The sequence below is a fragment of the Bicyclus anynana genome, chromosome 6 (genome assembly GCF_947172395.1).
Source record: "Bicyclus anynana chromosome 6, ilBicAnyn1.1, whole genome shotgun sequence".
Classification (NCBI taxonomy): domain Eukaryota; kingdom Metazoa; phylum Arthropoda; class Insecta; order Lepidoptera; family Nymphalidae; genus Bicyclus; species Bicyclus anynana.
In genome coordinates, this window is record NC_069088.1 from 274147 (window position 1) to 299331 (window position 25185).

The 25185-nt window shown below is 42.4% G+C and overlaps 2 protein-coding genes across 4 annotated transcripts in view; one reads left to right on the forward strand and one right to left on the reverse strand.

Annotated features, from left to right (window-relative positions):
- Positions 1-25185, forward strand: part of LOC112051174 (uncharacterized protein KIAA0930 homolog) — a 46667-nt gene that overhangs the window by 1542 nt on the left and 19940 nt on the right. Inside the window, exons 2-4 of the mRNA XM_052882296.1 lie at positions 2980-3140; positions 3717-3899; positions 15846-15944. Coding sequence (XP_052738256.1) covers positions 2980-3140; positions 3717-3899; positions 15846-15944 — 443 coding nt within the window. The remainder of the gene's footprint in view (positions 1-2979; positions 3141-3716; positions 3900-15845; positions 15945-25185) is intronic.
- The window catches only part of LOC112051170 (phosphatidylcholine:ceramide cholinephosphotransferase 2-like), an 86196-nt gene continuing 62038 nt past the window's right edge, over positions 1028-25185 (reverse strand). Inside the window, exons 1-2 of one of the 3 annotated variants that reach the window (XM_024089699.2) lie at positions 7123-7377; positions 1028-5241 (exon numbers count right to left, since the gene is read on the reverse strand). In XM_024089699.2, the coding sequence (XP_023945467.2) occupies positions 3932-5215 (1284 nt within the window). In that variant the 5' untranslated portion in view covers positions 5216-5241; positions 7123-7377 and the 3' untranslated portion in view covers positions 1028-3931. The other 2 variants (XM_052882295.1, XM_024089698.2) reach the window with 2 other exon arrangements.

Sequence of the window (25185 nt, forward strand, 5' to 3'; positions counted from 1 at the left end):
ATTTCATTTGGTGTCAATTTTAAATTTCTCAATCAATACTTAATAATGTGAAAAATAATGTACAGCAGAATGTCCAGTATGAATTTGTGCCTATTCCACCATGTGAAAATTATTTACCTAATTTTATATTTACAGCGCCATCTAGTTACAGCAAGAGTAGGTAATGTTGTCTCTTTTATAACTAGATGGTGCAGTTTCAGTTGTATGTATAAATTCAAGTTCGAAGACTTACTGTATTGGGGAGGCTAGCACCTGACCTGTTTTGTTTGCCATCTGTTGACTGCTCTATGAAAACTTTGTCTGTAATATGTATAACTTTACCTGTCTCACCACTTTGTATCTAGACATAACTACAGACACATGAACTCGTTCACACATATTATGTAGTTAACTGTAAAGAAATAGATATTATTTTTTATGAAGAGCAATATGTTGAACTGTTCTGTTTTAGGCAATGCTCGGGGCCATCAATAGGGACTCATATCAATTTTAATATAAACAATATTAATTTGGTATATTACATCAAATAAGGTCCAAAATATTAATCAATATTACTTGATTAGAAAAATTAAGGATTTTTTAAATGATGATGAATGAATGAAATGGAGAGGAATTAGAATGTTTAGACTACCATGCTGGCCTAATGCGAATTGGCAGACTTCACATATGTAGAGAATTAAGAAAGTTCTCAGGTATGCAGGTTTCCTCATGATGTTTTTCCTTCACTGTTGGAGACATACATGCCCCGGACCGGATTCGAACCTACGCCGGCCTTAAGGTTTAGTGTTTACGTGTCATGAAACTATAAAATATCATGAAACTATAAATCATGGCCAACAGTATTTTGGATTGTCAAAAAAAATTTAAAAATTTAAAATATGTATTCACAACTCAAAAAAAATTATATATTTTTTTCAATCTAGTAGAAAGATAATGAACAACTCAGGAAAAAAAAGTGTCAACTAGCCTATTCCTGGCTTAGGGGATCATTAGGAAACTTTGTTGGATAGATAATAACAAGAGCGAATTGATAAAAAAGACATTTATTAGAAGTTTGATTTACAACAGCAACAGTATAAACCTTTGTTATACATCAGACATTAAACCTTAAATACTTTCTGGGGCCACACACTGCCGTGTGCACAATCTAGTTATATGCACTGCACCAAATGATCACACATCTGCAGCACTCGCTCCACCACTGCTGGTACTGAGAATGTGGACTGAGCAGAATATTTAGACATCTGCTAGCTCCATATTATATACATACTCTTATGTCAAACTAGCCCACGCCTAGCTGTTTCTCCTGCATAGTTTGGTGCCCATGGGTATATGAGAAATAATTGGTTTAATATATGAGAACAAATAACATGGTTTTCTAGTAGTAAAAGAATTTTCATAATCAGTTCAGTAGACCCAGAGATTACTACAACACCACAAACTTTTCCTCTGTATAATATTTAGATGAAAAAGATAAAACCTGTGAATAAGCTATCAAACACCTATCAGAAGATGGTAAAACCAACCCTTAATGTCTCATTGATTAATATCATATTTAAAAGCCCACCCTGATTGTGTCTCCTATTGTATTCTAAAATTATTTAAGTTCATTTCAATGATAATATAAATATTAAATACATAAAATTTTCATTATCTTGAAATCCAAAATTTAAGAACAACATAAGTACTTAATATAAATAATGATTTAAATTGCAATTTATTGAAAGTTATCAACACTGGAAAATTTTAGATTAGAACCTACCTAGATGTTCACCAACAAATATGTTTTTATTTCCTTGTGTGCAACAACACACTTCACAATATTAGTGTGGACAAGGCAGCTAGCAGTGCGCTGTGCGGCAGAGGTGCAATCATTTAATACAACACCTCCTATTATGTACAGGTTAATAATGAGTGTGATGGGCCCCTTTACCTATACATAACTATTTGGCCGGTTTATAAATTTGTATGTAAATATACAAAATGGGATTTTTTCGCTGTTTCGGAATGTTGCATGAAACATTGAAAACAACCTTCCTACTAAGATTTCAGACACGCGGTGATGAAATATCCATGCAAATAAATTCAAAGCAACATATTTTTTTATAAATGCATGTCAGTAATACCAAAGTATAAGATACATAGTTGTATGAAGCCGATAGATATTACGGGCTATCAAATATCTCTCGTTTGAATATTTCATCAAAATTTGTCTGCATCTTCAACAAATAATAAATTAATCAATAAAATAAATAAAACCTTTTTCCAAAACAACTTAATACATATATTATGGTCGAGTTCATCAGAGTCGCCAGTACAGCATGAAAGCAACAGTTTATCATTAACAATAATATTTACAATACAGTGCATCGACCTGTCGGCGCAGAGGGCACTCTGCCGAACGACTTGAAGTACTAAAGCTAAACTAAAACAACTTAACGGTTACACGCCGACCGCACGCGGCTGCGCTGCGGCTGTGCGGCGGCAGAGATACGAGTGACGTTGCGGGCTGTCGCCGCAGATATGGTACATAACTTTTTTACCAGAAAAGAATACATCAGATTAAACGTTTCTCTAAAATATATAATATCTCTATGTTAGGCGGCGATTTACCGCAACGTCACCGTACACGTGCGACACAAACCTCTACTCGTGAGCTCGACGCTGGCAGTGCTGCGCGAGCACAGCCGCGAGCCATCCTCCGACTGTCGGCCGAGGGATGGCGGACGGCACGTCAGAGATTCGCGCGCAAACAAATTATAACAACTGCATTAGTGTGTTGCATAACACAATAACACAATAGGTACACGAGCACAATATCACATTCCATAAAGAGTTTTCATATCCCGATTTCATACAAAAATTACTTTTTTAAAAATACAATAACATTAAAGCAGTTATGTACGGTGACGGAGAGCCGACAGACGGACAGACAGACGTACGCGGGTGACGGTACACTGACGGCGGCGCGCGTTGCAGACTCGGGCTTCGTGGTGCTGCAGGGGACCACGTACTGGACGGACCTGTTCGTGCGCCACTTCCTGTTCCAGGAGGAGCGCTCCATCGACTGCGACGACCTGCTGTTCTTCGTGCGCAAGCGCCACGTGAAGGGCACGTCGCGCTACCTGCCCAAGTATGAGGTGAGTGCTGGTTCGACGCTTGCGTGATGCCATGGGTTCGGCAGTGCATTTGATATTGTTCGCACTTTACCAATATTCAACTTTACTTATAAACATTGCAACACGTCAGACGGGCCCGAGCGAGCCTCGCCCTGCCTCTGCTCATTACTTTATGAATGTACTGCTCATTGATATAGAACTCGCAGAAACACTGAATCAATTGACCGTCGGAGCCGAGCCGTCCCAGCGTGCGTCCCCCGTCGCAACAAAGTGAAGCGAGTCTGTCCTCCATCGGTCGCTCCGCCCGGCACAGTTCACAGCGGCGACGCTGCTCGGCTGTACGATCCTCCCTTCGCTTCACCGCACAGACGAGTGACAGTCTTAGTTTTGTGTTTGACACAGAGAGAGTCGCGTACGTCCGAATCGACACCAGTCGCCGTACTCGACTAGTCACTAATGTTTGCGACGAACTTTGGAAATACAAAACTCACATCGATAACAGTCGCGTAGGTACTTTATTTGAAACGATATAAAAATATGATCTGTTGGGAATGTTCTCATGTGGGACACGGCCGCGCGCGCCGGGCGCTGTTGCAGACCGACGTGGAGGTGTTCCGCAAGGACTCCAAGAAGCTGCCCATCGGCGACCCGGAGATCGACTGGGAGGAGACGGTGTACCTCAACCTCGTGGTGCACCAGTTCGACTACACGCTCACGCTGGCCATCTGCACGCGCACCAGCCCCAAGGAGCTGCAGGTGCTGCGGCGCCACTCGCAGAAGGTGCGTCACACGCGCGCGGCGGGCGGGCGTCACTAGCTGAGCCGGCTGAACAGCTTGCTGCGCGGCCACGGCAGCGGCCAGTCGTAGCGGCGCGGCACGGGCCCGCGCACGTTGCGCTCCAGGTAGGCGGCGCCGCGGAACCACCACTCGCGCCGCAGCCAGTGCGCACCGCGCGCCGGCGCCGCCAGCGCCGCGTGGAACGACCAGAACAGGCGCGTCGTGATGTAGTAGGCGATCACCACGTCCACGGAGTAGTGGCCGTGCGCCAGCAGCACGAAGCCCACGCCCAGCGCCGCCGCCGCCCACAGCGCCCAGTGCACGGGCCACAGCCGGCGCGGCGAGTACTCGGCCACGATGAGGTAGCTCAGCACCAGCACCATGGTGTGGCCCGAGTAGATGTAGTCGCCGCAGAAGGTGTGCTTGCCGTTGATGGACAGGCCGAAGCCGGAGATGAGGTAGAACATGCGGCGCAGCACCAGCAGCGGCGTGGTGCCGTTGCTCTTGGGGCTGCAGAAGTACGTGGTGCTGGACACGGGCAGCACCGTCACGAACATGGTGAGCGAGCGGTACAGGTACAGCAGCGCCACCACGAAGAACACGCGGCGCGCCACGATGAAGCGGTGCTTGTGGAACACCACGACCAGCGTGGCCACGGTCGTGGACGCCACGATCAGGTACTCGGACACGGCCAGCGCCCAGTCGCGCGGCGCCACGGCGTCCAGCACCACGTCGGGCAGCGGCGCCGTGCTGTTGCGGTCGGGCAGCCGCTCGTGCACCAGCGACAGCGACAGCATGTTGACGCACACGCACAGGAACAGGAACACGAAGGCCAGCGCCGTCTTCCACACCTCCTTGGGGAAGCGCTCCTCGCGCGCGCCCGGCGGCACCTCCACCACGAAGTCGCCGTGCAGGCGCGCCGGCGACGGCTCGCGCTCGTCCGAGTCGTCGGTGGCGGGCGGCTCGGCCTTGGGCGGCTTGGCGCGCGCCAGCAGCGGCTGGCGCTGCATCAGCTCGGCCGCGCTGGGCATGGGGCGGCGGCGCGACGCGTTGTTGTTCAGGTCATTGCGCGCCAGGCGCGCCGAGAAGTCCACGCCGCGCACGTCGTCGCGCGCGCCCGAGCTCACGATGTCGGCATGGCAGCGCGGCGGCGAGGCGGGCGCGGCGGCGGCGGCGGCGGCGGCGGCGGCGGCGGCGGGCGGCGGCCGCTTGGCGGGCTCGAGCGCCAGGTAGGCGCGCACGGAGCGCACCAGCGGCTCGGCGAGGTGGAGCTGGCGCGGCGACGGGTGCTGCTCGCCCGAGCGGCCGGAGATCGTCATCCACTCCCCGCGGGCCGGGCTCGCGCCTGCAACGAGACGGCGCTGGTGAGTACCTGCACTGGACTTTGTGATACGGTTGACAGTTTGGTACGGAAACCAGGCGTAACAATAGACACGGTGTCCTAGTAGGTAACAGACATGTGACATGTGATCAACATCCGATAAACTAATCTGAACTTATCGTTGTTGTTTCTGTGAAGATTTGAAAAAAAATTCTGATAACTCGTTAAATTCATTGTTTTAGCTAAATTCAATGAAAAACTTGTTCAAGATGTCAACAAAACACGATTTTTTTAATATGATAAAATACCAATTACAACTTTCAATTGTATTTGAAAAATCCTTTTTTCATTTCTGATTATTATTCATGAAAATGATTACAATGAAAATGAAAGTTGTTTATATTTTGCTGAATATCTGCCTACCTACGTTATTCTAGCAAAAAATATTACCCCCGAGCATTACATTACGTGACATTTCACCAACACATGTTAGATGAAACTTTATGTTCATTTTAATTAATATTTAATAGTGTGCTCGATCCATATATATCTCAGAGTACGACAAGCACATCTAAATCAGGCTTTTCCCTAATTAGTATAACTAACCTATTTATTTTCGTCCGTACAAAATCACCGCGAAAAGTGATCCGAATAGTAGGCTACTGCACTGAGCGCACACATGCACAATTTTTTCCTTAATTCCATTATATATTTACTAGCGGACGCCCGCGACTGTCCGCGTGGAATTTAGTTTTTCACAAATCCCTCGGAAACCATGGATTTTTCCGGGATAAAAAGTAGTCTATGTGCTAATATAATATATCTTAATATCAAATTTCAGCTAATTCGATTCAGTAGTTGAGGCGTGAAAGAGTAACAAACATTCATATCATCAAAATCATCAGTTTTTTTCGGGATAAAAAGTAGCTTATGCCAGAGTAAAAATCTATTATTATTATATTATTCCATTACAAATTTCAGCTAAAGCGCTTCAGTAGTACGTAACAAACATCCAAACATCCATAACAATCTTTCGCGTTTATAATATTAGTAGGATATATAGTTTTTACACTTCCTGAACACGCAACTTTTAGAAGATATTTGGGTATTATTTGTTTAAATAAAGTTCGTTGTTGACCACAACTAACATTGAGTTGTGTATAAATTTCCTCTTTAGGCTCCTCATTTTTCATACGCTAGTAACACATCTAACAGTATTTATTATCATTGAGGTAACCTATAAGTGGGTCTATGACACAATGACTTGACTAATCCATGTTTTTTTATAAAACTTAATTTTAATTATCAAAACCCGTTGGTACCCTATAAAATAAATAAACTCCGAACAACGTATAGCTTAACTCGAAACAACTAATATCAAAATACTGTCAATACGGACGTAGGGGCAAAGACTTTTGAAGGAAACTGTATTTCACTCGGACAAAGTGGCGTGCTTATATGTGTGTTATACATAATACGATAGTGGCGAGTGTTCAGTATCACACTATCACATGTCGTGCGACTGCATGTCACCGTCGACAGCGCACTGACCGCGGGCTGCGGGCTCAGGGCTCCGTGCGGGGCCGAGGCGCTCCGCCGCCGGCCCGCGTCCGTCGCCGTACACGGTACGCGATGTATTTAACGGGACACATCGTTTTTCGTTTTCGCACAAGTTTTATTTTTTAAGGCAGGCAGGCGAAGCAGTAATTAGGTCGCACGCATCGCTCTGCGTCGCCAGCGTGGTTCGTACACTAGTACAGTAGTCGTTCTAGACGTTTCATCGTTGTAAACAAACGGAGACACTTCGGGCGGCTCGGTTCAAAGACCGCGCGGGGAGCGGCTCGGCGCCCGCTCTCTCGGCGGAGAAAGTGCAACCGCTGCACGGCGGCGGCACCGGGGACTCACTCGATCAATGGCGAGCTGTCATCCCGCGTGTCGTGCGGCGCGCGTCGCGTGCTGGCGCCTCGCGCGGGCGGGCGCTCCGGCGGGCCGCGGGCTGCGCTCGGACCTCGCTGGCACTGTCACGCTGCGACGCGACCTCGATCGCGACCAAAGCGTTCGTCGTATCCGTGGAGTCGCTCGGGCGGGCGAGCCGTGGAAGGGGCGGGCGCGGACTGGCGGCGGCGGTCGGCGGAGCCGGGAACCGGTCGGCCGCGGCGAGACGGCGGCGTCGGGCGCCGTCGGAGCGCCTCGCGCGCGCTCGGCCGCCGCGAACGATCACGGCGCGTGACGTCACCCCCGCGCCCGCCCCGCGCCGGTGCGCGAGCACTCGCTCTCGTGCCCCACTGGTTCGACCGCAAATACGTGACGCCTCGGCGCGCACTTTCCGTTCATTTGTTGTTTCCATTAACTCGCACCGACTCCCATTTATTCCAACTTCATCTATGAGCTCGTGACCGCCGCAGCTCGCAACAGCGACACAGCACAGCCGGCGACAGTCCTCCGATGTCTTCGCGTCAAAATAATAAATAATACCTTACCTACTCGTATGTAGTACAAAAGTCCTATTTGCTATTTTTTACTATTCGTACCTGTCGGTTGTCTGCGATAAGAATCTTCGTCAAGGAAATCCTCGTCGCTCGTTTTTGAGAAGTTATTTACTTGTAACTCGTAGAAGGTCAGTCATTACTTGCTCACTTCCGGCGACTTTTGCATAGGTAATATGAGTATTTTCTGATGTTTTGATCTTGAATTACAAAATAGATGTATTTATACTGTCTCGTTGGTTCAGTAGTTAGCCAACCTGTGTGGTTTCGGATCACGAGGTCCAAGGTTCGAGTCCTGGATCGGGCTATGAAATATTGAGTTTTTTTCTTCTAAGAAGTTTTCAGTTAAATTTTGCGTCCTCAGCCCGGCGTTGAGAAGTCGGTGGTGTTTCAGCCTCGCAGAGAGCACGCCCAGCCGTCAGCCGCCGGTGAGGGGGCCCAGTTGTTGTCGTTGACATTGACATGTGATAGTGGTCGTTGATGGATCATCAGGGAACGGCGTGGTGGGTCGAAGCTCCATATCCATACGTAAATGAAAGATCAATGTCGCGAACGTCTCATGTTTTTGCAATTATATATTTTGACAAATTACCTACCTACGAGGGGTATATTTTTGGTAATCTCATACTGTATTAGACCAGACAGACTCTCACGAGGACTGAGAACCGGGCTGATGTGCAATACACGCCTGCGTGCGAGATACAGTCGAGGCCCGCCGCGCCGCCGATATTAGGATAGTAGGATAATCGCGACGCGGCGGATAACGGCGGAATGTTGTCAGATAACGGCGGCGATAGCGACACACGTCGCACGGGTGCCTGCATGTAGGCTTGCAATGGTCACTGATGTATCACTGCGTCGAGTTTATTTGATCCCTTATTCATTTCCGGCTGGTTGTGCACTGTGCAGTAGCGAGCGCGGTCAAGGCCGCCGCTTTTGGCGCGGACGTCACTTCGACGACAAAGTTATACTCAACTACGCTGACTTAGATTTTGTTTTCACCACTGGCCATTTCTGAAGTTTACCTACCTAAAAACCTACCCTAACTTAATCCTGAGCCGAGACGCCCTTTGAGAGTCATTCCGCCTCATCTCTTCTGCTTCTGCCATCGGGCCCCATCAGGCGATGCCGATGCCCGGTGACGCCGCTGAGGTCCTATTAAAGAGCCTGCGGCACTTCAATCAGCGAGAGTGTAGCCTGTCCTGCACACAACGGACACGTGTGGAGCGGGCCGCAGACGGCGCGCCGCTCGCCGCACACAAAAAATACGCATCCGAAGGGAACGCGACTCGCAGGGACACACACGAGCGTGCAGCTGCCACATGTTCATTTAATCTATCTTGGAGCGGTTGCAGCCTACCGTGCGGGACGGCCGAAACTTTATGTTCTATCTTTCAATTGTATGCAGGAAATTTGTATAACACGGTTAATTTTTCACGTAATCATCTAAATTATAGTCATTAAAATTTAATTGGTTGTTTTTAAACATTATGGCTTACAAAGTATTCTATAACACAACCGATTTCCTTGAAAATCTCGTTATCGGGTCATTTAAAATAATGAGGTAGTTTGTAATGTATTGCAATAAGTAGGGGAGCCTTGTCATTGTCTTTAATTACTTCGGATTATTGGCTGCTTAACTGTCGAGTTGGAACCATAATATGTCGTGATTCATTGAATAGTCATAGAATTCTGTGCTCTCTGTGTTTGTGCCTGTCGCACGTATAACAGAGATAATAATGAATGTTTTTTTGAACGTTTTCATGTTGTTTGTTTAGTATCATTCTCATTCATTACCTGCACATCTCTGAGCCCACCACTAGGTGCATGAGTGACGCAGCTATATGACTGATGCATTGTTCAATCAACAGTGTTCAAAGGTCGTAGTATCCGTATTTGAAAAAGTGCTTTGTCATTCGCGCGTAGGTATCACTTAACTGGTAGCTATTTCCACGTCAATATTCGGATAAAACGTAGCTAAGTGCAGCTCTAGAATGCAATCTTTGAGCCAAATTCATAGATCCGTTAAACTTTTCTAAAGGCAAAAATGGTGCCATTACCTACCTAACTTTGTTTTATACTACTAGATATGAATTTATTTATATTGTGTTTATAAGAATGTTAATGTTTAGTTGAGGTGACTTGAATGTGAAAACAATTAAGTAGACGCGAACGTTCGCTCAAGCAGTGCATGTGTAGTAATCAGCGACCAATTGTGGTCAATTGTCGGCGGCGGCGGCGGCGGCGCGCGGGCTCTGCGCCTTTCGTTGTTCTACTCATGTTGAACTATCTTGTACATTCTCATCATTTATCGGCAAACTATTCGTTGACCCTTAGCTCACCAGTGGCACAAGAGGCGACGTGACTCGGAGCGCATCGGTGCCGGTGACGGGTCCACGGGGGATGAAGCTAGGAATCTCACGTGATGCCACAGACAGACAGACACGTCAAACGTATAACACAAGGGGTATTATATTTTTGCGTCGGGGGTTAATTAGGTATCTAATATCTACATTGAGGCTTCTTTATTCTAAAATACTTCTTATAATTATTTTGATTGTAGTGGTTTTACCCAATGAATCCTAATGGATACTTTCCAATTTTGCTAATATTTAATCGTTAGAAGATTTATTGAGACATGGTACAATTTTCTCACATTCTGAGTTTTGTGAAAACTTTTGTCAAACTATAGAACGAATGAATGAGACGATAGATGTGAATGCTACAATTCAGTTAGCCACCCAATCTGTGAATCCTCACGATAATGCTGGCCACTCACCATCCGATCGTGTGTTGCTCGCTATCTGCATGATGTGATGGACACCGTAACTAACACACGATCAGTTTTATCGGATGTCCTGTCGTTACCGCTGCAGGCACATGAACTTATTGGATGGTGAGTGGCTAGCACAACGTGACGTGTGTAGCGACAGCCGGCAGCGGTTGCGAGCGAGCGCTGTCGCTGTGGGCCAAGGTCGCGAGCCATCTCATCTCATGGCACGCCCTTTCCCGCCGCGCGCCTCGTCGGCCGTGCTGAAGATGCTGCTTCAATCACATTAAGATGTTTCAGAGAATAAGCGTCTGTAGACGTTCCGACGAACTCTGCCGACACGTTTCAATATTATCCACTTTTTATTGTATACCTATATCAATTTAGATAGAGAATCCTTTTTGATTTACTAAAAGATGATGTGTTTATTGTTACCTTTTTAAGGGAGCTTTGAAGTAAGTTTTTTAAACTACTATTAATTTTAATTTCAATATGTATCTACGAGTAAAAAACATTTTATCTCATGCCACTCATTAGTCATCGCAGCTGTTTACACATTGTACTGTGATATTTGTGAAGCAAAAATAATTCAATACAGAGCATGATTTAAATATTACAATACAGTTTACTGCTTTTAAAATCCACTGTCGGAACTCGGACATCCTTTTATTATCATTAACGTTTGCATAACGATTCAAGATATTAATTTCAACTTCGCATTATTTGTAATTTTAATGAACCAAACCAACCAAAGGCCTTGCGCAAGAAATGGAGATGTAGGTACCTACCAACATATTGTTTGGTAAGCGTGCAGCGGGTTGAACGTTTGACTTTGTGTGTCGGCGGGACTCCAAGTTAGGGCGTCTGTAGATACTAGAGAGTTTATAACAGATCTCATTTTGCTGATGTCGTGCGACGTGCTCGCGCTCGGCTGCAGACTGTAGTATGGACAGTATAAAAGCATGTGTTTATGTACGTGAAGTACTCCGCCGCCCTACATCTCGTTATAGCTTTTCGTAGCGATTCGAGGACACGGTGTTTGTGTAAGTTAGCGCTATCGAGCGGCACGTCGGCGTCGGGAGGAGCGCACGGAGCGGGCCCCTGCCAGTACCTGCGTCCAGTGCCTACTCGTACATGATTTACTCTCCCTTCTACAGCAAAAGCAAAAATAATCATGCTTTCTTCAGCTTCAAAAACTTAAGCTTTACAATATTAGTATAGATATACTTGGAAAAGGTACAAGTTTTTATACCTTAGTAGTAAATCCTAACCATTTCTCTGACAATTCGTGTATATGCGCGACATCTTACCGGAAAGTAAAATCAGTTAAAATAGCGATATGACCCGAGTCGGTAATGGAATCCTGGATACTGCTGTCTAGTATTAACAACTGAAAACCCCAACTTTAACAACTGCGCCACTGAGGTCAAATTCTTATAAAAGGCTCATCAACGCCGGCCATTATCTGCAGAAACACGGTCACTTCGTGTAAAGGGGTTAACGCCGTTCCTTACTTTATAGATAGGTATCGTTTGTCTGATATTATATAGATAGGTATATCATGTTCCTCAGAGATATGCTTGAGTTATTCACTGATATACACACTGGCCGTCCACACTGATATCGTATCGGTGGTTGACCGTGTTCTGTTTATTAAAGCTCGAGCTCGATGTTTGTGACTGCTCACGCGCCAAGCAATGTCGCGGGACATCTGTTGTGTAGTGACCAACATTACGGTCACGAATTTCCATAATTTTCAATTTATAATAATATTTATCATAAAATTAACTTTCTATTGCGTATTGTGAGGAGGTTCCTCACTCTGGAACCATGACCACCGGTTGCTTGGGCAATCCATTGTCCCGCAGCGTGAGGGTTGCATTTTTTTCTATAAATTTTTAATAGTGTTTAGTAGTAAATTTTGTATTCATATTATTAAAATTAAAAAAAAAAGCACAAATAACATCTAATTTTTTAAAAAGTCATCTCTCATCCTTCAGGCTACAATTACATTCGTTAGTATACCTGCTCATATATGAAAATTCGAAATGGCAATACAATCTTCTACGAAACTATACGAGTATACAACAAAAAGGGGACACGTGCTGCTAAGCTATTCAAACTTAATTTGAAAACATTTACGTTTATTGCAAGTACGTATGCTTTAAAATCATCAGATTTAGAGTAGTTGCCAGGCTCGACAGGTTGGAGCGGCACTCGGCAACTCTTCCCAACCTTCGCCTCCAAGCGGCCCACCGCCCGAGTAAATCCGCAACGAATTCACGAACAACAAATAACAATGAGGCAAAGCCAACGTGTCCGTGACGCGTTCGCTACACGCGCTACATCAATGTCACTCAGCGACTAGCTTGCAATCATTGATCATTTACTAAACTACATAAACAATCCAGTGTTAAATACTAATGCTAAAGGATCGGAACAGCAGAGAGAGCGGGCGCCTGATGCTGCCCACTCCGCAGAATAAGAACAGGTAGAAGGCGTCGATATGCGCACCTCGACCTACCCTTGTTCCACTGAGTGGGACAACCAGCGCCGGCTTTCGCGCCCCTTTCACATCCCAACAAGTCGCAGGAGGCTCCGCTGGGTTTTAGTGGGTGCTCTGGTTTGTCAGCCAGTCCCACTCGCTGGTCGTAGACTGCACAGTTCTGTCAGTGTTACGCGTTACGTATGCATAACTTGAAATCTTCGATAATATTTTATTGTAGTTCTAGTGGCTATGTGCTATTGAAACTGACAAAGAAATATAAATAGTACTTAAATTACAATGTAACTTCTACTGACGAGGATAAGTTTAAGGCGAAATAGGTACCTATTTACCTTTATTCTTAGATTTCGTATATTCTGAGCCTTTATCTATTTGCATGTCTCGAGATTTGTGATAACTTGGGAAAATACCGGTCCTTAGTCGGTACGGGCTTGTGATTTGCGTGTTAGGCCGCGTCCAACTCCGTGTGACCTAATGTAATGCAACGTATAATGTGACGTAGTAGGTAGAATAGACGCCACACAAACTCAACGAGAACTCAATATGCATTCAGTTATTTAGAATCTTATAGAATCGTCTTAAAAATAAAATGTCGACAGGTACATAATTATTAGATTACATAAGCTTAAAACTAAGGCCACAAAGATTACAAAATATACATATTATACAAAGCTACAATACAATTTCGGGTACCTATATTAACATTAAAAGATAAAAGTGTTCTAAAAAATCTTAACAAAATTTTGTAAGTGTGTGTGTAAGATTGCGTGTTTTGTGTGTGTGTGTGAGTGTGTGTGTGTGTCTGTGTGCGTGTGTGTGTAAGTGTAAATTATAAAGTTCTGTGTGACTTAATCACTTCTTTTTTAAGTTGTGTTTTAGATAGGTAAAATAAATCTAAATTGTAATAAACTTTATTATATGTTCGGGCCAGACGTAATACTATAGAATTTTGCGCATATATAGTATTACATTTGGGAACACTCAGTAACGCTGTGTGTCGACGTAGTGGTCTAAAAGATGAAGCGTTGATAGAAAAAATTGACAACAAGGAAGGGCAATCCAGTCTGCTTGTTAAAATTGCTTGAAGCAGTAACATATCACTCAAGTTTCTTCTCCTTTCTAGTGTGTCAATTTTGTAATGCCTGCAAGCATCCTCATAACTATTAAATATTTTAAATTCCTTGAAAGCCAAATATTTAAGGAATTGTTTTTGGATGGACTCAAGCCGTTGTGTGTGTATGACATAGTAGGGCGACCAGATGTTGCTAGCGTATTCAAGGGTACTTCGGACATACGCGAAGTATAGAAGTTTGGTGCGACCGACCGCACACGAGCGCGTGTGAATTGATTGTTATGACATTCACTCGACAAATTCGCTTAGATTATTAGATATCAGTGGAATCGCTGGGGCCCGGCTACAAACGAATGAATTCAGTATCTTAATGAATCCGTGAGTCGAATAAATGTCGTGAGAAAGATCATTCTGCGTTGTTCACACGTTGACAAACGTGCCTCTGATCGTGCTGTCTCAATGCTTTCATACCTGGCTGTACGACTACGGTCAAAAGGGACACAGGAAACAAAGAAACAGAATTGATTGAGCGTTTCAATGCAGTTCATACACGTAACAGATTTCTGTACGTTTTTGCCTACATACATTGCTAGTACCTAATCTAGCGATTGACAAAGGGTTGAAACAATGCTTTTAAAAGTTTTATCGTCTGATTTTAGGAGACGCAAATATTTTGATGTCGCATTCCTGGCCGTGGCTTACGTAAAGCTTGAATCTAAAGGCTAATCTCGAAAAGTGTAGCACATACCTAGTAATTGTAATAAGATTCAAAATAATGTTTTTTAATAAAGTAAAGCGTAAAAGAACTTTCTCGTAAACAGCTGTAAAACGATTGAGCTGCGTCGGCGCGTGCTGCTCTTGAACCCAACTGAACAAAATATTGTTGCTGAGTGTCGTCAGTGGGCTGTTTGTTGTGCTCGTGTGTTGTGCGGCCCGGTGTCGTTGACTCGCTGCCACTTGGCACCCGACGCTCCACTCGCCAATATTTATGAAGACGATTAACTCGGACACATTACACGACAACCAATTGTAAAACTAGTACGACTAGAGACTATATTGCAATGTGGTTTGGGGAATCTATTGTAAAATGTCAAACTGTTACATAATATAGCAATGATGAAGTTAAATGTAACAGTTTAGTGCACGCTCCCCAGGCCTAGTAGGTAAAATTCGTAAAACATGGAATTTCGCATATTAGATGAAATTTTCATTGCCAATAGTTAGTTATTTTTTATTATTAGAAACAATGCTGAATCTACTAATAAAACTATAGAATATAGAAATACGAAAGCTAACGCTTTTATCCGTAAGTAAAACTTCATTTGTTCGATGTCTCCTCCACCAAATGCAACTATAAGGTAAACAAAGACGCATGGTATATATTTAGCAATAGAAATATTGATAACTATTCGTCCATATTGGAGAAATGAAGGGTCATCCTGCACGCGTATTTGGTGAGTTCTTATATTTTTCACAGAATGTAATATCACGGGCTACCGGCCAGCGCGGGCATCTCGAGTTGTTATCAGCGAAAACTGCATCTCGTTGCACATTTACTTCTCTAAGAGGAGTTGTGCTCCCAGTTCACCGTTCGGTAAAGTATATGCTCATAAGTTACCATTGTGTTACCTACTTTTCTGATTGATGAACTCGCAAAAACCATTTAATACAAAGCACTAAAATTAATAAATCGTATCAAGAAATGCACATCGAGTTTATTTCGATGTCAGATGTGCAGAAGCTGATTATTCCACAAGTTGTCACCAAGTGCAGTGAAGTGGTGTGTGTGCGCAGGTGTACGCGTCGCCCAGCCGCCGCAAGATGGACACCAAGGGCGAGGGCGAGGAGATGACCTACCCCCACATCTGCTTCATGGTGGACAACTTCGATGAGGTACCCGCCCTAAAATTCTTTATGTAATGACTATTACAAATATTATTTATGAATCTTCTGACATACTGTATCTATCCACTTCTAGAATACATTTCTATAGCCAGTCCTTGTTAGTTTGTCCTGCTTCCAATCACGAGATGTGTGCTTCCGTGATTGTTAGCCTCAAGACGAGCTTTGACTTTCTTGTTGAGAATTCACTCGCAGAAGTATTTAAAGTATTTAGATTTAATATTTTTACATCATCTAAAATAGTCGTAAACTTGGGTGCGCCGAGTCTCCGAAGAAGCCAAGTATCAGCCACAGTGCGGTGGCTTGCGATGCTACTACGATCGGCTCATCGGAGTCAATGAGAGCGCACGGAACACTTCGCAACCAGATGATGACGTCACTCTACAAAAACTAATCGAAAGTCTCGTGATATTTTTGTGATGCTTTTTCCCTTTCCTCTTCAACTGAGCGTAAACTTAACGCAAACGACGAAATATCAACTTTTCAAATCGAAACGTCGATTTGTTAGATAATATAAGTGATAGATAGATTGAGATACTGCGTTAACCGTATCGATTCATGGTGCATCAATTATCTGTTTTTGTCATTAAACAGTGTCCCTAGCTAGGATTTTGAAGTTTTTCTAAACTAATAGAAACGTCACCTTAAAATTAGAGACTGTCGGATTTTGTAAATAATGAATATGATGAATATGAATAATACTAGCTAATTATTATTTGTTCAATAACACCCACTGGTGCCTCTTCTCTGTCGCGTTTGAGATAAAAAGTTAAAAATATATTAAATCAAGATTAGTTTACATAAAATGTTTACATAAATAGTAATGTTTATTGTAGTAGTGTAATTGTGTTTGTTGTGTGGCCGGCAGTACGGAAGTTAGTGCAAGGACGGAATGCGGTCACCTATATCGGACACTCGCCACGTTGTTGTGGGAGCGCATACGACGCGGTCCCTACTCGCGCTTGGAATACTGGTAGCATCATTACCGACGCTGTGCCATGTTGCCATACAGGACACTAACAGAATTGTGTCGATTCATCACAGATCATTTTGCTTAGAACTTATAGGCGTTTGTTTGTTTCGGCTCACTTAACTGTTGAGCGGTTGTGTTGTCTTCATACGGTAGCAAGTTCAATAATTGTTTTTGAAGCTGCGATATGGTATAAACGAGCGTGTAGTCGCGGTAGAATCTAATTTATTATTCGTGTGTAAGGCGCCGAATTTATAGCAAGGAAAGCCGAGTATGAAAGCCAGTACCTTTAATGATTTAAATGAAAAAAATCAGCTTGTTTATCTTGTTTTTGCCAAAATTTATACTTAAATTACATGCGGTATATAAAACACATCTGTTTATTAAGCTGAAACATATTGTGTAGACAAAGAGCAAGCGCTAGAGGTCAACCATCCTCGTTCGAGAGACTTTGTCACCTCATCTCGAGAATCCATATTCTAGGCGGTACAATACTCGTAGTTGCTGTTAACCCAGTTTCTGGTATTGACAGACCATTGGGATTTGATCAAATAGACACGAGGAATAAGAAACATGACGTCAGACGACTGTGAGATGGAATTTCGACGTATGTTATCACTACGTATTTCTTATGAATCATTTAAGGCAACTTGCTGCGTTGCCCTATCTATATAGATTACTAGCGGACGCCCGCGACTTCGTCCGCGTGGAAATCAATGTAAATTTTCAACCCCTATTTCACCACTTTAGGGGTTGAATTTTCAAAATATCTTCAATGTACATAATTTGACCTGTTACAGTTTTATCATAAGTATTGATAGATGTGGCCCCTCATTTGAGAGTGCATTGTGAAGCTGTTCGTTTCACCGTCGGCGGCCGCGCTCGCTAATGAGTCGGCTCGAGCGGCCGGCGGTGCCTGAGAGCGCTAACTAGAAGGTTCTACAGGTTTAATTAGATTACAATCGCTCCACTTGAGTATTGAACGATTTTTCTAGGAAGCCATAATGCTACGAAATTAAGAACGTTGTTTCTTTTAATTTATATTATGGTTCATTTAAAATCCATTTATAATATAATACGCCGTTGTATTCTGAAACTTGCAGCTTGTTTATTATCGTCTATTCCTTTAAGAAGTTCCTACTGTCGACGCAACTTTTAACTCAACTCTTTTCACTATTCGGAGAGATTCACTATTTTAGCGCTACAGCATCCTAACCATTTCTCTTTCGTTTTTAATGACGACCCTACGACTTCGTCCATCGACTATTTTGATGACAATGGACGGTGATGATGGTCATAAGGCTTCCACCATTTTCATTTCACAGATCGTTGATTTACAATACACAATACAATACAACAATATACAAGTACAATAGGTCTTTTTTATTTAGTCGTAAGAACAAAGAAATTGATATTGGATATGATCTATGCAATCCATGCATCTCTGCAATGATCTATCTAAAAAAAAAATCTATCGTCGCTGAGTGTCCTTTTGTTTATCAGATACATGTAACTAAGGTCGAGAAAGTAAAGTCTAACTGAGGATACACCTCATAATTCCTCAGTATCTATTAATACCTAAGTCGTAAACGTAAATAATATGTCACGTTTGAAACAAAGAGCTGCGTACTGGCGCCGTTTAACTGTGTTTATCAGTCGGCACGGGACAAAGCGTTCAGTTAAAGTAAACTGTTATCTGCGAAGGTGGACGAACTTGACCGAGTTGCCGGTTCGTATAATCTTCACGGCTGAATTGCTATCATCGGTGAGGACTTCAGTCACTTTCCTTGGGCTGTAAATTTTAATTGGTGCTATGAGGGTCGTCGAGAGTCTCGAGTTGACATAAATACTTGAGACTTGGTTATTTCTATGGTCAATAAGAAGGTACTCAGCAAGCGATGGAGCAATTTTGTTCGAAGTATCTCTGCGTGAGCGAATCAGAAATGAGAAAGAACCAATATTAGTGCGAAGTCTCAAAACTGATTGAATTAGCCGCAGGACGTAAAGGTTGCGAGTTTCTGGACTGGTTATCCACCGGAAAGCTCGGAAAGGAGTATTAGTCGACTCACTAGGTGCAGCACCACATTGAGTGGGTTGCAAGGAGTTCAAGACCGTTTGGAAGTCCTTACAAGAGAGCTATGTCCAGCAGTGGACGTCCATCGGCTGACAGTGCTGACGTGCACGAGCTACCGTGATGGAGTAACTGTGCGTGGGCCGGAATGTGACGAATGGCGATGGTCTCGAGTGGGTGCGCGTGCACTCGCAGTCGCGCCCTTGGCTGTTCCGGTTCCAGCGAGCGCGCCGACGAACCTGTTCGCGCTTCGAAACGACGTTTTTATGATAACGTGCTTAGAAATTACCGTATTTGTAGATAAACTGTGTCTTAAATAAACAAACCTGACTTTTTTATTTGGAAGAACGTATAAAGATATTGAATTCTTATGCAAATTTGTGATATGATAGAATGGACAATCGATATTAGATCTAGATTTAATCGTGAGATGAAATGTCCAAATCGAAACAGTATTTTTGTGACGGAGTACGAAATGCTTCACTAAAATATAAATACGCCCGCGCGTTTGTGTTGGTGACGTTACATTAATAGACTATGCGCAATCAGTTTAGACTCTATTTATATGACGACATAAAGTCCATGTTGGACTGCTTTGTGGAAGTTTTACACCGCGCAGTGTTGTCGACGGAGACGAGTGTGCGTCGGTTGTTGTGAATGTTGTTTGTACTTATTATCGTCAATTAGTACTCGTTTTTGTGTATGTGTCATCAATCATTATGACCCATTACATAGTTACCCGAAAACAATAACGAAGTAAACAAAACAGTATAATTGATTCGCTTTGAATCTTTCTGTTAATATCACACTGTGATCACCTTGGCGATTGGTCGGTCGTTCAGCAGAGCGTGTCGGTCCGACGTGTAGTCTTTACTTCAAATTAATATTAATAAGTAATTTTCTAACACAGCCTTAGCTAAAACGGTTGTAGTCTCAGCATTATGTTCGTTTCAGGCATCACCTTGGGTAGCCGATAGCCGCGCCACGCGATAGGGAAACTGTTCGTTATCTGTGGTACTGACATGTGAATTTAATACTAGTACAACTATAGCTTGATACAATTTACTCAATAGTATACAGTATCTCGTTTGAAAGCAAATCGTTGTTATTCTCTGTACCTGTACTGCTTTACCTACATGTAATTAAAGCATATCTCAGTCTTCGGAATGTCATAATGATTAGAAAAGAATTTAATATGATTATATAAAACGTTAAAGAGTCACAAAACAACTCATAATATAAAAATTCTCACAAGAAATGGAACATTTATTGGCAGCGCGGTATATACCTACAACTAGAACTTGACTAGATTTTTCGTTGGCGAAAATGACTTCATCTATAGTATGGTATGTGTCATTTTGCGGTTTTAATATCGGGTACCGTATTGTGATATTGCGTACGACGAGTGTATATTGTGCTGGGTTTCTCGATGTCTCACACACACGTTTGCATGATTCATTTTATCAATATCTGCGGAAACACGTCGCAATTAACTATATCCACATAACTACATATCTATAACGATATACTAATATAGTATTATAATTAAGTCAATATCTATACATTTTATACTACTAATTATCTTCTTCCCTTTCTCATACTTACTATTTATGAAAATTGCTTCTTTCGGATTCAACAAAATCTTCGAACATGTTTTCGAATTCAACGATATATGCGACATTTTGTTAAATTTTTATTTCAAAAACACAACTCAATGCAGAAACTGAATACTATCGCTGTCTATTACAGACCGGCCCGCCATGACACGGGCCGACAATGTACCGAGGGTTGCTCGATTGCCAAACACAAAGGAGTAATAACGAATGGGTAGTAAAGTAAACACGGCGGCGGCTGGCGCTGTTGGAGAGGCTCCAGCGGACTCATTAGCTCCACAGTTAATCGCGCTAATGAAAATATTCCGCGCGCTCACTGTAGTGTGTATAGCTAAGAGCATTGTTACCAGGAAATTGGTGTTGTGTTCGTTTGATACATTCTTTTTAATCCCATTTGCATGTACTCCAGCTACGCTTTTAGTTTACTAGCAGACTTTTGAGCGTGATCCAGTTACCGGAACGAAGTCTCTCTTTCAAGTTGCAAATATTAAAAATTTCAGATAATGACACCCTAAGTCGGCTGGTCACTGGAGGAAGAAAACCACCAATCTTCATCTGATAGCAGTTGAAGGAGGCCTACCTATCTATCAAATAGCACTAAACTTACGGACATTATATAACAACATAATATAATTATACCTAAAGGTAATAGAGGTAAATCAGATCGCCAATTCGGAATTAAATAACTTGTAAATAGCATTTATTATTTTGGGCTATGACTAGTCTAGCTATTAAGTAGTCCCACAGTTGTCGGTTCTATAGAGGGTCACGCATATCCTGGCGATGCAAGTAAATCAATAAAAGAAGAAATAGGTTTCGAAGACAAACAAGTTTAATATGACAGATGCTCTAGCCGACGAACATGTTTGTAATACCTGTGGTAAACTGATTAAATCAAGAGTCTGTTTTCTGTCGTCTTGATTTTCACAATCTCGTTAACGACTCGCCTGGTTCTCATAATCTCGTATAATTGTCGTGGATTAGCGCGGAGGCCGCTCGCGAGAGATTTGCGAGTCACTAAAGTCGGCACACTCCAAGGTCGAGCGCTTGCCACGCGTCGTCTAATTCAGAAACTTGCTGATCTTCAAACGTGTAGTATTTATAATTTAAAAATAACCGAACATCAACAAAACAACAAAGTCGTCGTAGCTTACCTTTTGGAAATCTCTCGCACCTTTGAATGTCATTTTATCCTATATATCGCCCTATTTGTAGTTAAAATACTCATAGTCGGTGAAGTTACAGAGACATAATTTTTTGCGAGCCGTTTCCATGACCGCGAATGGCCGCCTCCGCCTCACAATGCGTTTTGTCCGCCGCTAGAGTCATCTGTGTCACGGCTGTCGATTTATGTTTATTTCTCACGACAATCTCTCGGGTTTTTCTTGTCTCAAACACACTTTGAGGTAAATTGTCTCAGCTGCAAGGTTTATATCTTATGATAATGAAATGACTGCAAATAAAAGCAATGATTCATCTGTTGACGCTGCTCGGGTTGAACAATTGCATTTGTTCTGGACAGCGATAAAGGAAAGAAATACAATACAAGATTATTCACCCTAAGATGTTAAAATGTCGTTGTTTTCGCCTACTTAAGTTCATTTTCATAATATAATGTTAATGTTGTAGGTTCATCTGTATTTTTGCAAGGTTATTTATTACGTTGCGATAATTTTTTTTGTAGGTACGATTTATACAATTCTCCGGATTGACATCGAATATATAATTTCATGCGCAGTTTGATTACGCAAACATACTCATGGAAATTGGATTCTTCGTTTTTGTATTTAATTTCAAAAGGTACATACAGTTACAGACATATATTAGGGATAGGTATCCCACTACATAATACCCTACTACACTACACACACTCGGCCGTGTGTGTCGTCGCTCAAAGTGACGTGTGCAGTTTGTTGGAACACTGCAAATAATGTGTGTGTGTGGCTACATTAATTTACCTGAATATATAACTCGCATACATTACTCAGATGTTTCTCTTTCTTCCTTGAACTTTCATTAAATATAATATGCGGAACAAATAAGAAAATGTCTACAATCGTCTCTTCTTTCTTATCGATAAGATGCAGTCGTACGTACAAGGTGCACTGTTCCGATCGCTCGCAAACAAGCGTGAGTCAGATAAACAAACAGTGTCGTCTCGTTAACAGTCGCATTGGTTCACTGTTAACAACTTACTTTTAAATGCAAAGAAAACTAAATGTATTGAGTTTTCATTACCAAATGTTATAAAATTAGATAAGTCTATAATGATCAATGGTGAAACACTAGAAATAGAGAATTCCACAGTTTTCCTGGGAGTGACCTTGGATTCTAAACTTCAGTGGGGTGCTCATATAGAAAAACTGTCAGGTAAACTCAGCTCAGCTGCTTTTGCAGTGAGAAAAATAAGACAGTTTACTGATGTTGATACAGCTAGGCTTGTTTATTTTGCGTACTTTCACAGCGTAATGTCTTACGGTATTTTGTTGTGGGGCAAGGCTGCTGATATACATTCTATATTTGTACTTCAAAAAAGAGCAATTCGAGCAATATATCAACTAAAATCACGCGAGTCCCTTCGTCAAAAGTTTAAAGAAATAGGCATTTTAACAGTAGCCTGTCAGTATATATATAACAGTATAGTTTATGTGAGACAAAATATTAATTTGTACAAACGAAAAGGAGATCTAAACCCACGTCTTACTAGACACGGGCATAAGTTAGTTATTTCTGCATATCGTCTCCAAAGAGTTAAAAAATCTTTTGTGGGTTTGGGTGTACTCTTCTATAACAAGATCCCCAAGACTGTGATGGACTTGCCAATGCACAACTTTAAGCAATGTGTTAAAAAACATTTACTTAGTCGAGGTTACTACACTATTGATGAGTTCCTTAACGACAAAGGTGCTTGGAGGCCATTGGATCAGCTTCCACCTTCACACAGGAAATAAAAGTATAAGAAATTGTAATTTAATTGTTATCAAATGTAAATTGTAATACTGTATGACTTTTTCAAAAGAGCAACTGTTGAGTTTCTTGCCGGTATCTTCTCAGCAGAACCTGCCTTCCGAACCGGTGGTAGAATCTTTACAAATAGTCAACTGACGTGTCAAAAGTGCTTGTAAACTGAGCCTACTTAAAATAAATGAATTTTGAATTTTGAATTTTGAATTTTGTGGCAAATGCACCGCTTCCTGGAACATGATTAACGGGCAACGCTCGGCAGCCAAAGATCGCAGCGGCGCGTGAGTCACGTCGGGTCGCCTAGCGGGCTCTGTGATGCGTGCGCCACGACTGACGTCACGACTGGTGTCACACTCCTGCCGACAGTGTGACACCAGTCTGTGACGAACAGTACAGTAATAACCTGATGATCACGAACCGCAACAGTAAAAATATGAACTCTGCGCGTCACTACAGTGAGAAGGCAACAATCGAAAGCAGATGGACTTTTGTGAAGCGATAGTTTCTGAAGGCGTACACAACGATAAAAACAATTGCATTCTGCTGCGAACGTAAAATAAAGTAGGAAGACCGTGAAACTAGGGGCGCATTTGTATCAGCATTGAGTGATTTTACGAATGATTTGATCGTTGAGAATAAATGTACAAGAATGCGTTAAAGCATACACGAAACTGTCGTGTCTCGAGAACAAGAATACGTTGCATGAATTAACTTTTTGTTGACCCAGAAGACATAAATATCGGTCTTAAACCTCTAATGTGACTGTAATTTTACCGGAAACTTGGATCTTTAGACCGGGGCAAAGAAATGCTGCTTGGTTGCAGTATAATTTCACAGAGATCTGTACTACTATTTAGTATTTCACACAGATCTCTACTCATATTCAAATTACAGTTCAATACAAGGCGTGACGTGAATGCGTTAGACATTTCAAGACAATTCAATAGATAACGCGTTATTAGACACATGTGGGTAATTGTGTAACTTGATCGGATTCCATTGACAGTTCCATTTAATGAAGTTTACGTCTAATAAATGTCAGATCCGTAGGAAACTGTCAGTTTGACAACTTTAATGGAATGAATATGCTGTCAAGCTGATTCGATCCAGTTACGCAGTTAGTTTCCCCAGTTTGAGCAACAGCTTGTGGCTGTGATCAATGAAGCTTTGGACTGAATGCATCCACTAAGGAAATTCAAGTTTCTGCTACATTCATTAAATTATCCTATTAGGTTATGTTTCGAGGTTTACCTACTTAAAAAGAGATAAGATAGGTACGCTATTTTAGATAATTATTATTAACATTTTATTAAAGACTTAATTATGTTTAAAGATTAGTGGTATCAATATTTATCTTTTAATTGATGATGTAGTTGTAAAAATACTTAGCGATAAGCGTTTATCGTATAACCGACATTTTAGTAATTCATTAGCGATGGCGACTCGTTTCAATTGTCGTTGAACATATCACTAGTGTTAGTTTACTCTGATCCTGAAGCACGGCGAAGTTATCAGCTCATGTAGCAACCGCGCTTTTCAAAATACTATAATGTTTTTGGTGTTATACCTATGTATTAAATATTAAAACTGATTAAAAATATATATTTTTTTCTA